The 14728-nt window shown below is 33.4% G+C and overlaps 2 protein-coding genes across 12 annotated transcripts in view; one reads left to right on the top strand and one right to left on the bottom strand.

Annotated features, from left to right (window-relative positions):
* The window catches only part of LOC127844170 (uncharacterized), a 295187-nt gene that overhangs the window by 33263 nt on the left and 247196 nt on the right, over positions 1 to 14728 (bottom strand). The gene's annotated exons all lie outside the window — the stretch shown is intronic.
* The window catches only part of LOC127844162 (uncharacterized), a 76361-nt gene that overhangs the window by 15697 nt on the left and 45936 nt on the right, over positions 1 to 14728 (top strand). For 4 of the 7 annotated variants that reach the window (XM_052374192.1, XM_052374188.1, XM_052374194.1 and 1 more), the window contains exons 2-4: positions 10722 to 10848; positions 12520 to 12599; positions 12819 to 12972. In XM_052374192.1, coding sequence (XP_052230152.1) covers positions 10782 to 10848; positions 12520 to 12599; positions 12819 to 12972 — 301 coding nt within the window. In that variant the 5' untranslated portion in view covers positions 10722 to 10781. Of the gene's footprint in view, positions 1 to 8212; positions 8369 to 8476; positions 8729 to 10721; positions 10849 to 12519; positions 12600 to 12818; positions 12973 to 14728 lie in introns of those variants that run through there. The other 3 variants (XM_052374189.1, XM_052374190.1, XM_052374191.1) reach the window with 3 other exon arrangements.

Here is a 14728-nt window from a genome sequence, read left to right as displayed (position 1 = left end):
TCTACAGATTCTAACCATATCAAAATATTTTATGGCAGGGTCGTAGTCGGCCTGTAAATCGCGGACAAAGTCGGCGTGCTTTACGGTTTTTTTTACACACGCAAATGCCGTAAAGAAAACCCGGAACCGATATAAATGGTTATAACTTCATTATTATTCGTCCGATATTAATTATAATGGTACCGTTGTAAAGAAGATCCTCTACAGATTCTAACCATATCAAAATATTTTATGGCAGGGTCGTAGTCGGCCTGTAAATCGCGGACAAAGTCGGCCTGTTTTAACGGTTTTTTTACACACGCTAATGCCGTAAAGAAAACCCGGAACCGATATAAATGGTTATAAATGCATTATTATTCGTCCGATATTAATTGTAATGGTACCGTTGTAAAGAAGATCCTCTACAGTTTCTAATAATATATAAAATAGTTTATGGCAGGGTCAGAGTCGGCCTGTAAATCGCGGACAAAGTCGGCGTGTTTTTACGTTTTTTTTACACACGCAAATGCCGTAAAGAAACCCGGAACCGATATAAATGGTTATAACTTCATTATTATTCGTCCGATATTAATTATAATGGTACCGTTGTAAAGAAGATCCTCTACAGATTCTAACCATATCAAAATATTTTATGGCAGGGTCGTAGTCGGCCTGTAAATCGCGGACAAAGTCGGCCTGTTTTAACGGTTTTTTTTACACACGCAAATGCCGTAAAGAAAACCCGGAACCGATATAAATGGTTATAAATGCATTATTATTCGTCCGATATTTATTATAATGGTACCGTTGTAAAGAAGATCCTCTACATTTCCTACCATATGCAAATATTTTATTGCAGGATCGTAGTCGGCCTGTAAATCGCGGACAAAGTCGGCCTGTTTTAACGGGTTTTTTTACACACGCTAATGCCGTAAAGAAAACCCGGAACCGATATAAATGGTTATAAATGCATAATTATTCGTCCGATATTAATTGTAATGATACCGTTGTAAAGAAGATCCTCTACAGTTTCTAATAATAAATAAAATAGTTTATGGCAAGGTCAGAGTCGGCCTGTAAATCGCGGACAAGTCAGCCTGTTTTAACGGGTTTTTTTACACACGCAAATGCCGTAAAGAAAACCCTGAAAAGGAAAAAGAGGTTATAACAACATTATTATTAATTCGATATTAATTATAATGAAACCGTTGCAAAGAAGAACCTCCACAGTTTCTAACCATGTTAAAATATTTTATGGCAGGGTCAGTGCCAACCTGTAAATCGCGGTCAAAATTGACCGAAAAAATACCGTTTTGTTTTTGTACACAAAACAATGTCTTGAGGAAAACACGTAAAAGCTAAAAGGGGCTATAAAAGCATCCTTTTTCTAACCGACCATATATTTTTGGTACCGTTGTTATGGTTTTCTTCCACTGTTTCTAAATATGTAAAAAAAATTGTGAAAACGCATAATATGAAATAAGGCGATGCTTCAAAGCGAGCTCAATTAATCTGTAATAGAAGAAACCACGGACTCTAGAGGACAATATACAATATACGCACCGTGAAGAAACTAACACACAACTTATATACAGAAAATATTTGATTTAAATCATTAAAGGCACTTCCTAGCAGAAGAACCTGGAGTTCGTAAAGACTGTTATAAAAAAAGACTTTAAGAATAATGTGTCAGTAATAAAAGTATTGTACAGATTCACATGCTTTGTAATAAATGAAAGATGCAAATGTGTCCAATTCATCTTTTTCAGTGCGCTTAATGTAGCTTCTTTACCTGTGACTACGTGCTTATTTTTTCGAAGAAATGAAAGATTCAAATGTGTCTTATTGATATAATACTACATGCTATACTGCCAGGGTCATGCGAAAATGGATCTTATTTCTTAATATCCAACTTCACACTTAATTTGCGCCGTCTTGATTAAGGCTATGTCTATTTAAAGAACAGATTACGGGGCGCCCAGATTACAGTGAAGTTTATACTAATGTGCAACAATGATGTGGGTCCACTCTCGTTGTTTATTTTAAATGTACATAACAATTTGGCAATAAATGACATCAGTTATTATCAGTAAATCCAATTTGTTCATAACAGTAGCCAGGTGCCTGAGATAGAGCTGATAAATAGGGATAACCACAGCGGGTGGCTAATACACAGTGTAGACTTCCCCTGTTTTATTATTGGAATTGTTTTTTATCTGATTGGCATTTATGAAGTGTATTAATTCGGGTCTGTTGGCGATCATTTTATGTGCAAAACTGTGTTTCTTACATAATTTCAATCGTTATGCTTTTAAACACAATTTCATGAAACCATTTAATTAAATACATTGGCGCGTTGGAACATGAATTATAAATCAAGCTGAGTGGTATCAGTTTTTAAATCGCATAACTCGCTTAAATCAACGTTCAATGCCACGCACGCTTAACAAAATTATAAAAACATCACGTGATTCATTATATTTGTTTAAAAAAAGTATGTACACATATTATATGTATTGGTATATTTTGTTTTTGTTTTTAATCAACAAGAAAAAATAAAACATTGTCATATATATAGCGCTTTACCTTTGCAAAATTCTACATTACATAAAGAAGTATCGTATTTTTTAAAGTGAACATGCTTGACATATTTATAATGCATTATTACAAGTATTATAGTGCAAACGGAATTTGACCTTTAACTTTATGCAATCCACATTTTTAAGCGTCGTATTGTAACAGTAGCAGACAACAGGCATCAGGTTAATAAGAATAACTGATGTATTTATTGAACGTGAATAACATCACCAAGTAACATGTTTTGAAATTACAAATAATAGTATAACATTATTCATCTATCAATGGTCATTAAAAGCTATATAGGTTAAAGTCCGATTGTTTAAAAAAAACTGCTATTTTATGAATATATATCAAGCACGTACACTTAACAAAAAATACGATATTTCTTTATTTAATGTAGAATTTTGAAAAAGTAAAGCGCTTTATACATAACAATGCTTCTTTCTGGTACTTCTTGAGTAAATAAACAACAATGTATAGCATATTATATTTGTACATAATTTATAAAAAGAACTATGCGCGTCCCATTGAACGTTGAGTTAAGCGAGAGTTGAGAATTAAATTACACATTCATTGTTTCATTATTTTTTTTTAAATTTAAATGATTGAAAAATTATGTCAGAAAACCAGCTTTTCGCATTAAATGACCTTTAACAAAACGCCATCAGACCCGAATGAATACACGTCATTTATTCCAAGCAGGTAAATAACAAATACTATAATAAAACAGGGGAAGTCTACACTGTGTATTAGCAACCTGCTGTGGTTATCGTATCAGCTCAATACACAGGAACATGACCATAATGGCTACTGTACTGGAAAAATTGGATTTACAGTCAAAATAACCAATTTCGTTTAAGTCTACACTGTGTATTAGCAACTTGCTGTGGTGATCTTATCAGCTCAATACACAGGAACATGGCTACTGTTCGGAAAAAATTGGATTTACAGCCAAAATAAAAAACTGATTTCATTTATTGCTGAAGTGGTGTGTAATTTAAATTAACAACGAGCATTGATCCACCTCACCGTTGCACATTATATTAAATTAATTAATTTAATGAACTAATTTAAGACGGCGCTAATAAAGTGTGAAGGTGGAAATTAAGAAATAAGATATATTTTCGCATGACACTGAATACACATGATACATGGATAAAATATAAATAAGACACATTTGAATCTTTCATTTCTCCAACAAAATAGCACGTAGTCACATATATAAGACAGCTTAAAGACCAGAAAACAATATAAGTTAAACACATTTGCATCTTTCATATCTTAAAAAAAACAAAACATGTGAATCTAAAGCAATACATTTATTACTGACACTACCTATTCTAAATGTCGGCGGACAGCATAAGTTCAAAGAAGGAACCACAATTAAATAAGATCCATTTTCGAATGATAATGATTGTATAGCAAGTAGTCATATATTAATTCTAGCTAAACTTGCATTAGTTAAAATAATTGTGTTCATTAAGTTCACATCAATCTGTTCTGTAAATAGAGATAGAACAGATTAAAGACGGCGCTAATAAAGTGTGAAAGTGCGCGTGCCTTTGAACGTTGAGTTAAGCGAGAGGTGCGAATGAAATTACACATAATTAAAAACTGATACTACTGTGTCACCTTGAATTGTGCTAACATCAATAACTCAAAAGTGTTTCGATGCTCGCGCAATAAATGGTTTTAATGGAACGATTAAAATCGCTATTATTAATACAAAGCACATTAACTAAAAGTCATGCTGCAATTTCTATTTAAGAGTTTCACGTCAATTAGAAATACTTAAAACATTTACACCAATTTGCGTATAAGATGATAAACAGCATGAAGTGCTTTTCGGTTGGTACATTGCCGATATATTTATAACTTGCTACCAGTTGATTATAACTATATATTTTATTTGATATGTTACATGACTGTCTCAGTCCTCTAAGCCGAAATGATCCGTAAACTAAAAAAGTTTCTTTGTGTCGTATTACTTAAACTAAATTTTGATTCACATCGTGCATCAAATCATTTCTGTCGGTTATGTCGGTTGATATTCATTTTTTTCTGGGATTGTTTTAGTATGATGCTGCTGCATTTGCAAATATATAACAGAACAAAACAGAATAGTTTATTTTTGACTTTAGCATGTGAAGCTTATCGTTATTAACATACATATAAATAACAGCATGCGTTGAAGTACACACAAAAACACACATCATTTTAAAGAATAAATAATCTAAATAAACACGAAATATATTTCGTGAACATATTTCGTGAGAATGGTTCATGGGTGGGTTTAATACACAGTGGTCACACAATGTTATGCATATAGGTTTACAAAAATATAGATACAGTTACATATTTCTGACCTTATTTTTTGGTGAAAAATGTATTTCTATTTAACACTACATATATATGACATTTTCTCTTATTTTAAAGCATGTTAAACAATACATGGCTAGCTTTCTTAATACAGTTTTGTTTGTGCTATTAAGTAGTTTAATAAACGTAAACATATTTGGTCGGATTCTATAATATTTCGGAATTAATGCATTCCTAACATCATTATAATAAGGACATATAAGAACAAAGTGAAATTCATCCTCGATGTCATTTAGGTTACATAATATACATTTGCGTTGATCTCTGTCAATAAGTGTATATTCAGTTATAATCCTTTATAAAAGTGCGGCTCGTGTGAATTTGTGAATAGCAGAAGCATTTGTCTGCTTAATTAAGATCCGTGTTAGTGTTCGTGTGTCGTATGAATAGATATCGTTGCAGGAAATTACAATGATCCGTAAATTTAAGATCTGTACAGTATTTACGAAATCAGAATGAAGTATCTGGCTTATTTGGTATTTTTCCACACATGTTTTTCTTAACTTTTATTTAATTTAAATCCGTTTATAGGAAATATATATATAGGAGATATATATATATATATATATATAGCGAGAAATTGAGTGCTTTTCGGTCTGCACAGGAAAAGCATTTCGGTCGGTATATTGCCGATATTTATCCAATTTTGTAGTATAGACATACAATCATATAACCATTAATTAACTAATTAAACCCGTTAACACACACTAGAAACGATATATTGCATATATATAGCGAGAAATTGAGTGTTTTTTCGGTGCTTTTCGGTGCTATTCGATGCTTTTCGGTGATTGTATGCACCCGTAAATAACTATGTATAGACATCGTGAACAATACATAGTGAGCAATCTACCCATATATACAATATATAATCATATCATAATATATATATATATATATATATATATAAATGTACTGTGCACGGTACTTACCGAAAAGAAAGACGCAACTTCAAAAACGTCCCTCTCGTACATAAACTGGAGCGTTTTATATCCAGAATACGAGAACACTGTGTACGATCCCTTACACAAATAATCAGACAAGTACTTTGTCTGGCTATGTCCCACTACTGGAGCGTTGTTAGTAAATAAAATCAAACACAACAATTCGAGCACAAGGTCAATTAACACACTTTATATCAACATCGATTCATAAAATGTTTATATGATTTATATCGTGATCAAAGCTAGACTTGTATTGCAGTTATGATTTCTTCTTAACAAAAAACTTCTTATTTAAGTATTCGGATCGGAACGGTTTGACAACAAGCTGTATATCTACCCAAGACACAAATCTTCGATTGACAGTAAGTAAGAACAACATGCCAAGAGCAGATATACATAAGTGGCACTAACCTGTGATCGCGACCATTGTATCCTTAATTGGCAGTTGTTGTTACCGTGTCCCCGGAAAATTTCAGGGTATTGCATGAACCATGTCACCAAATTGACATTTAACTGGTAATATCAATGTCAAAAGTAGCAGTAACAGACGGAGTTACCGTGATTTAGTGGTCTAAGGTGCCCATCTACCTACCCAGGGGTTGTGGATTGATATGGCATCTTTTCATATTGGTATTAACACGGCCGTAGGAATAGGTCCATTGTTTACATTACAATGGTATCAAATAATGTATGGTCGGTTGGGAAAGTGATGATTTTATCACCTTTTCCGGGTAGTCCTATAGGCATTTGCGCGTGTAAAAAACGTTAAAATAGGCCGACTTTGACCGCGATTTACAGGCTGAATCTGAACCTGCCTTAAAATATTTTTACATGGTTAGAAACTGTGGAGGTTCTCCTGTACTACAATACCGTTATAATTAATATCGAGTCAATAATACTGTTTTTATAACCCCGTTTACCTTTTTCGGGTTTTCCTTAAGGCATTTCCGTGTGTAAAAAAACCCGTAAAAACAGGCTGACTTTGACCGGGATTTACAGGCGGAATCTGACCCTGCCATAAATTATTTTGACATGGTTAATAACTGTGGAGTATCTTCTTTACAATGGTACCATTATAATTAATATCGGACGAATAATAATGCATATATAACCATTTTCGCTTTGATGCTTCGCCTTATTTCATATTATGCTTTCTCACAATATTTTTTACATATTTAGAAACAGTAGAAGAATACCGTAACAACGGTACCAAAAATGTATGGTCGGTTGGAAAAAGGATGCTTTTATAACCCCTTTTAGCTTTTCCGTGTTTTCCTCAAGACATTGTTCTGTGTAAAAAAACACGGTATTTTTCGGTCAACTTTTACCGCACAGCGATTTACAGGTTGACACTGTCCCTGCCATAAAATATTTTAACATCATTAGAAACTGTAGAGGTCCTTCTTTGCAACGGTACCATTATAATAAATATCGGACGAATAATAATGCATTTATAACCATTTATATCGGTTCCGGGTTTTCGTTACGGCATTTGCGTGTGTAAAAAACCCCGTTAAAACAGACCGACTTTGTCCGCGATTTACAGGCCGACTCTGACCCTGCCATAAACTATTTTATATATTATTAGAAACTGTAGAGGATCTTCTTTACAACGGTACCATTACAATTAATATCGGACGAATAATAATACATTTATAACCATTTATATCGGTTCCGGGTTTTCTTTACGGCATTTGCGTGTGTAAAAAACCCCGTTAAAACAGGCCGACTTTGTCCGCGATTTACAGGCCGACTCTGACCCTGCCATAAACTATTTTATATATTATTAGAAACTGTAGAGGATCTTCTTTACAACGGTACCATTACAATTAATATCGGACGAATAATAATGCATTTATAACCATTTATATCGGTTCCGGGTTTTCTTTACGGCATTAGCGTGTGTAAAAAAACCGTTAAAACAGGCCGACTTTGTCCGCGATTTACAGGCCGACTACGACCCTGCCATAAAATATTTTGATATGGTTAGAATCTGTAGAGGATCTTCTTTACAACGGTACCATTATAATTAATATCGGACGAATAATAATGAAGTTATAACCATTTATATCGGTTCCGGGTTTTCTTTACGGCATTTGCGTGTGTAAAAAAAAACGTTAAAACAGGCCGACTTTGTCCGCGATTTACAGGCCGACTACGACCCTGCCATAAAATATTTTGATATGGTTAGAATCTGTAGAGGATCTTCTTTACAACGGTACCATTATAATTAATATCGGACGAATAATAATGAAGTTATATTCATTTATATCGGTTCCGGGTTTTACCTAAAAGATTTCCGGGTTTTCCGGATATTTCCGGGTTTTATACCTCGCCCGCAACTACTTCCGATGAAAAGAACCTTCGAAACAGAAAGTAAATGTTTCATATTAAACTTCAATATTTGTATTATAAATCTTATATGAAATAAACTTCTATCACAGTATTATTTTAATAATAATATACATCGAAATATCAAGGATTAAGTACGTATATCCGCTCATATATATGTATACTGAGAATGTTTTGCTGAGTAAATTGTAGGAAACTAAAATGTCATCAGAGCTATATATACAGTTTATGTTTTGCTATGGTTAGAAAGCAACTTCAAAATGTGATTTCCACTAAATTCACATTATTGACTTTTATTGTGTTTCTATTTCACAAACTTATATAAAAATTAAATACCGTAATTACTCTATGTTTTCGGACACTTAAAAATAATTAAATTTGTGTGTGTCCGAAAACTTAGAGTAGAAAAATATTCACAAAATACAGGTATCCGAAAACTTAGAGTAGAAAATTGAAGTGTCCAAAAATAGCGTCAATTGTATCAACAACTAACGGTAATAGCACACGCTGGTACAATACCATGCCATATAGTATAAATTACAGGTAAATATGTTTGCACTGCATTTTAAATAATTTTAAATGTTTAATTTATTTGACAGAAAGTTACTACAAGGTTGAACTTTGACCAACGAGTTCAAAGATGAGCATGTGATGTACCTATACTCGCTAGTATGAACCTGTAATTAACACAGTAAAAAAGCAAACTATGAATTCTTTGTTTGCTCATTTCCGATAGTTGTTGTCTAACACCTTCCATTGTTCATAAAACTTGCAATATGGTGCATCACACTTTGAAGCGTTAAGTATTTGTCACAGTTATTTTACTGAGAAGGGGTAGTACGATTGCGGTAGATAATTGAACTGTTAATTGGTACCCCTGGTAATTGTCATTATAACGCTTATGCTATCGGGCGAAACCATTGTTAAATACCCTGAAACAAGGTTATTTACCAAATAACGCAAATGTAATGATCTGTTGCCCTCAGGCATGCACCTGCCATGTTTTATGATGTTAATCTGGTTGTAAAACCCCATGATCGAAGAGTCATTAGATATCGAAAACAGGACCGAAATTTGGTAAAAAAGCGCTGTAAAATTTACTGTCCGAAAACTTAGAGACATTAATTATGGACGAAAACTCGTGTGTCCGAAAATTAAGAGTCACGAAAAATAATTATTTTTCTTTAAAAAAGGGGTGTCCGAAAACTTAGAGTGTCCGAAAACATAGAGTAATTACGGTACTCTATATGAGTGTATAAATGCTATTATGATGCTAGATAATATTTGGTATATAACTATACTTTGTCAACCAGTTCCAGATAATCAGCAGTTCCGATTAATTTGTATTTAAATTTCCATTATGCCCCAATAAAAACAAAATGATAAGTGTCGAAGGTATACATTTGGTAAAGGAATAAATTGACAAAGTTTTAGCAAGAAAGCTTTTGTATTATGCTTACAGGGGGGATAAATGCGGCCAAATGTTAACCAGAACTGATTGAATGAGTTATGTTTTGAAATGTTCATATGGATATAGAAGGCTTTATTATTTTCTAATAAACTTTTTGCTGAATGAAAAAAAAATGCCATGACAATGTTTTGAAATACTTATTCTGTAAGTTGAGTGATTTTTAATAATTTTCCAAAGGGTGAACTTTAATTGGCTATTTTTGACAAAAAACTGCATATGCATTGCCATCTGGCTTTACCTCTTATCTTACAAAATAAATTTTACCCTTTATATTAACATCTTCTCACATTGACACTAAATCCTGAAAGAAATTATTGTGGTCAAAAGAATTAACGTTTTTTGCCGCGAGATTCTAAACTGGTTGACTGACTCAGATTCATTATATTAATTTATATATCTTCCATTTATTATTTTGTTTTAATAAACATTACAGAAAACAATTTCTGAATAAATGCTATTATCTAATTTCAAAAATATTGATAATTCAAAGTTCCCTTATATAAATGATTACATTCGTCAATAATTGTTAATTAATGTTTTGCTTAAACAATCAATCCAAATACATGTACATGCATCTAATTTATCATTTACTGATATGGTTATAGAATGTGCTACACAGTAAAGTGAGGATATTTTCGTAGAAATGAAAATATATGTATGATTTTCTATTCCGAATAAACTCCATCCTTCAGAGAAATGCAAGGCCCCAAGGGTGCTTTTAGGGAAAATCAAAGACAGTTTATAGAAATTTGTGGTGAATTATGAATTTTTGTAATAGATTTAATAGATGAAAATTGAAGAAAATTTTTCAGATGTTAAAGCATTATAAGCAAACTTGCAGTAAGAAATCCTCTTTGAAGATGTAAGCCCAAAAATATATTGTTGTTTATTCAACTTACAGTCTGTATAAATAGTTATTGTTTTCATGTCTTCTATTTAAGCCTATTTATGGTCAAATATTAAATTTGTATGGCATTGAGAATGCATGGGCTTAATATACTGTGTGTTCTTTAAAGGTTTGAGGAGAACATCAAATAGTTTTCGGCAACAAAAAAGCCTGCACAAGGCCTGCCACAATGTCGGGAACGGATCCGAGACAACGAATGGAGCCAAGACTCATTAAAGAAATAAGCAAAGAAATAAGTATGCTGAGCTATGTAGATCAAATCTTTTATCATCCCTAAAGATACACTTATATTACTTAGACTTACTTAGACTAAGTTTTTTGTGAAGAGCCCTAATACTATCACTTTGATAAAGATGCCACCATGGCGGTTTGGTTTGTGTTCATGCACCTCTTGTGTTGGCTTATGCAGACTGTAACTTCATCATTTATATAGCACTTTTAATATAACTTACACAACTTTTCATCATATGGAAACAATGTGTTGAAACGAAAATCTCAATCGTAAAGGCAAACTTTATACGTAAATTCCACTGTTGAAATATGGGCAAAATACAGCTTTTGAAGACCCTTACATCATCTGTTATTTGCAAATTCTAAAACGTATGACTTATAGTGTACAAGGTCTTTGTCCCTAGTTCAAAGGTCAAGGTTATATGGAAAGATAAATGCTTTAAGTATGGGCAGATTCATTAAGTATCAGTGATGTCGATCTGAAATCATTTTTTAATGTGGGCCATATATCGACTTACTAAATAAGATAGACATAGGATGTGCAAACCGATGTTAGCTATGTATTGGCATCACATTCTGCAATCATGCAAATATTGGTGAATCAGCTTTTCTCAACCCAATAGGTATTTTTGACAGATTTTTCAGTTGGAGATTTACAAACAAATCACAAATAATAAACATGCCAATCAAAATTATTTTCTGGTAACTATATGTTTTATAAGATGATGATCATATGTAAATATCAGCTCTCAGAATATAAACATGTATTCTTAATATACTTTTGCAGTTCATATATTACATATTTATCCAATACTTACCGATATTCAATTACACAAATAAAGTAAAGCAGATGTTTACTAGGCCAAATAACACTGGTACAATTGAGACAAAACGGTTTAAGTGTCATGAATATCATAAATAATTTATGATTCATACCATAACAGAAATTTATTTTGACTTATGTACATAAATATAAAGCAAAGCTTTTCAGAAAACAAGATGTGACACTCATGCTAATCAGAATAACAGTATAAAAGTATGAAGATATGAGATTGGCTTCGGTCAGTATCAGAAGCACGACCTAGTTCTCATGAATATGTCATTCTTCCGGCACTGCCTGAAGCCAGTCTCGCATTAGCTTGTAAATGTTCAGATATCAATGCCAGAAATTCACATGGAATATATTCTCGCACAAAAAATAAAAACAAGCATTTTGTATCTTGTTTAATCTAGGTTGCCATACCACATCTAGCATTAAAAAATTGGCTATTGCTACATGTATAACGAACAATGTTTTTTTTATGGATTAACTTTATTTGACAAAATATTTTGCAAAAGTTTGAAGTATTTATGTGACTTCAAATACATGTACTATAAATCCAATATATAAAATCTTTATCGATGATATAGTCTTTATTGATCCATGAATCCAAAGTCAGAAATAGACTTTGATATTCCATCATAAAGCTGAAATCTGTCCAATATTTGCTGGGATACAGCTTGTTAAGATTGTTACTTCATAATTTAATATGCAATTGTTCATTTACGTTGAACATTTTTTTAAAGAAATTTTGAAAGAGTTCTATTTCTGAATTATTATTTGTTAAATAAATTCTGAGAAAAATTTGCCTTTTCTGAGAAAGTATTCATCACTCTTTCAAACTTCATTCTTTCAGGTACAGAGTTCACCATGCTGAGAATTTATCTCGGCTTTACAGAGCCTCAGTTTGCAAGATTGAAACATGCGTATCCCAATGTAAGACATTTGAAATACTTCATTTAAATTCATAAAAAATGCATGTAAAACCTCAAATCTGTTGTTTTCTTTTTATGCTCTCTACTTTTATGCATCTGCTTTTATCATATATGTTCCAAAAGTATGAAGAACTTTTACCTTTTGATAAAGTAAAACATGATTCAACAGCCAAATCATCACTCAGCTTTATTTGAATCTATTTGTCCATGTTTTCTACAGATGGATGACCAGATATTTGCCCTGCTGAATGCGTGGCACGATGTAGTAGTCGGGTGTGGAGAGAACCCTCGCCACCTGCTGGCTGCAGCCTTACATGCCTGCGAGAACCGCTACTTGGCCGTCTCCAAGCTTGTGACACCAAAGGAGTTGGATGGTAAACTTAATGCATGTTGTGTCAGACACATTTTTATGCCACTGTAGGGTGGTAGGCATCAAGACATGCACTTGGACTTCAATATGTTAGTTTGTTTCATAGCTTGTACTTTCAGCTCCTGTTCAACAACTGTGTGGATCTAACATTAACTTTCTCAGTGTACATTATCATTAAGAAAGGAATTTTGCTTCAACAAGTTTTGGCAGAATTACTTAACATGTCTGTTTTTCTGTTAGTCACAGAGTGGTGTGTTTTCAACTAATGTAAATGGTTGGCAGATTTTGCTGAAACTTTCACAAATTAATGACATGAATGTGAAAGTGATAATTAATAAAGGAATTTTTTACTGCGACCAGTTTTGGCGGAATTTTTCTTTGGTCCATGGTAGATTTATGCTGGATTTATTGCCGATTTGTCTGGTCCAAACATGTGTCCTGGGCATATATGTGTCTGTGACACATGTCTAGGTTTGTTACACAAAAGATGAGCTGCAATCCATTAAATTACTCGTTCAAATGGCATGAAATCTTATTCCATATTGTTAGCTATTTGATATTAGAGACCATACATTGTAAATCGGCTGTTTTCTGCTGTCAGCATGACAAGAGCATAATGTTTGTTTGCAAAATAGAGGCCTTACCCTTGTCTTTAATAAACTTGAATATCCATGTTTGTGGATTTTTGTTTTTTCAGGGGATTGGTTGGTTGGTTGGTCAGACAGGCAGTAGGCAGAGTAAAGTTGGAATTCTGGTCAATAAGTGAAGGTTTTTATGCTCCCCCAAAATATTTTGGGGGGGAGCATATAGTCGCCGCTTTGTCTGTCCGTGTGTCCTTTCGTCCGTGCACAATTTTTGTCCGGGCTATTTCTCAGCAACTAATGACCAGAATTCAATGAAACTTTATGGGAAGCTTCACTATCAAGAGGCGATGTGCATATTATCAGCACGTTGTGGTGGGATGATTTTTCACAGAGTAATGGCCCTTTGAAATTTTCCATTATCTGTACATATAGTGCAATTCTTGTCCGGGCTATTTCTCAGCAACTAATGACCGGAATTCAATGAAACGTTATGGGAAGCTTCACTACCAAGAGGAGATGGGCATGTTATCAGCCAGTTCTGGTCAGATGATTTTTCACAGAGTAATGGCCCTTTGAAATTTTCCATCAACTGTACATATAGTGCAATTCTTGTCCGGGTTATGGTCCTTTGAAATTTTCTATAAACTGTACATAAAGTGCAATTCTTGTCCGGGCTATTCCTCCCCAACTACTGACTGGACTTCAATGAAGCTTTATGGGAAGCTTAACTACCTTGAGGAGATGCGCATGTTATTAGTGGGTTCTGGTTAGATGATTTATTTAGAGAGTTATGGCCCTTTGAAATTTTTAAGTTGCTTAACCATCCATCGTATTATTTTGTCCAAAGTTATGCCCCTCAAGACGTTTCCTTTTATCTGAATATATAGTGACAAAAAAAACCTTTGGGGAGCATCACCCGTCTCCGACGGTTTCTTGTATATATCAATCGTGATGATGAGATTGTCTCAAGTTTGCATGGAGACCTAGCTTGGGATTTCATTTGAGCCCAGTTTGGTTAGTGGATGCAGATAATCACTGTTACTACGAATGGGAAAATGGTTAATGCTCAAAGACTAAAGTAATGATGGATTAATTACCGATCCATTTCTGGTATTCTGAAATTGTGTTAAAACCATTATAGCTTGATATTGCGTATCAGGCCATGATATTAATGAG

This window comes from Dreissena polymorpha, chromosome 9 (assembly GCF_020536995.1).
Source record: "Dreissena polymorpha isolate Duluth1 chromosome 9, UMN_Dpol_1.0, whole genome shotgun sequence".
Lineage (NCBI taxonomy): Eukaryota > Metazoa > Mollusca > Bivalvia > Myida > Dreissenidae > Dreissena > Dreissena polymorpha.
Note: the sequence above shows the minus strand (reverse complement) of the source record. Positions and strands in the feature narration are given on the sequence as shown.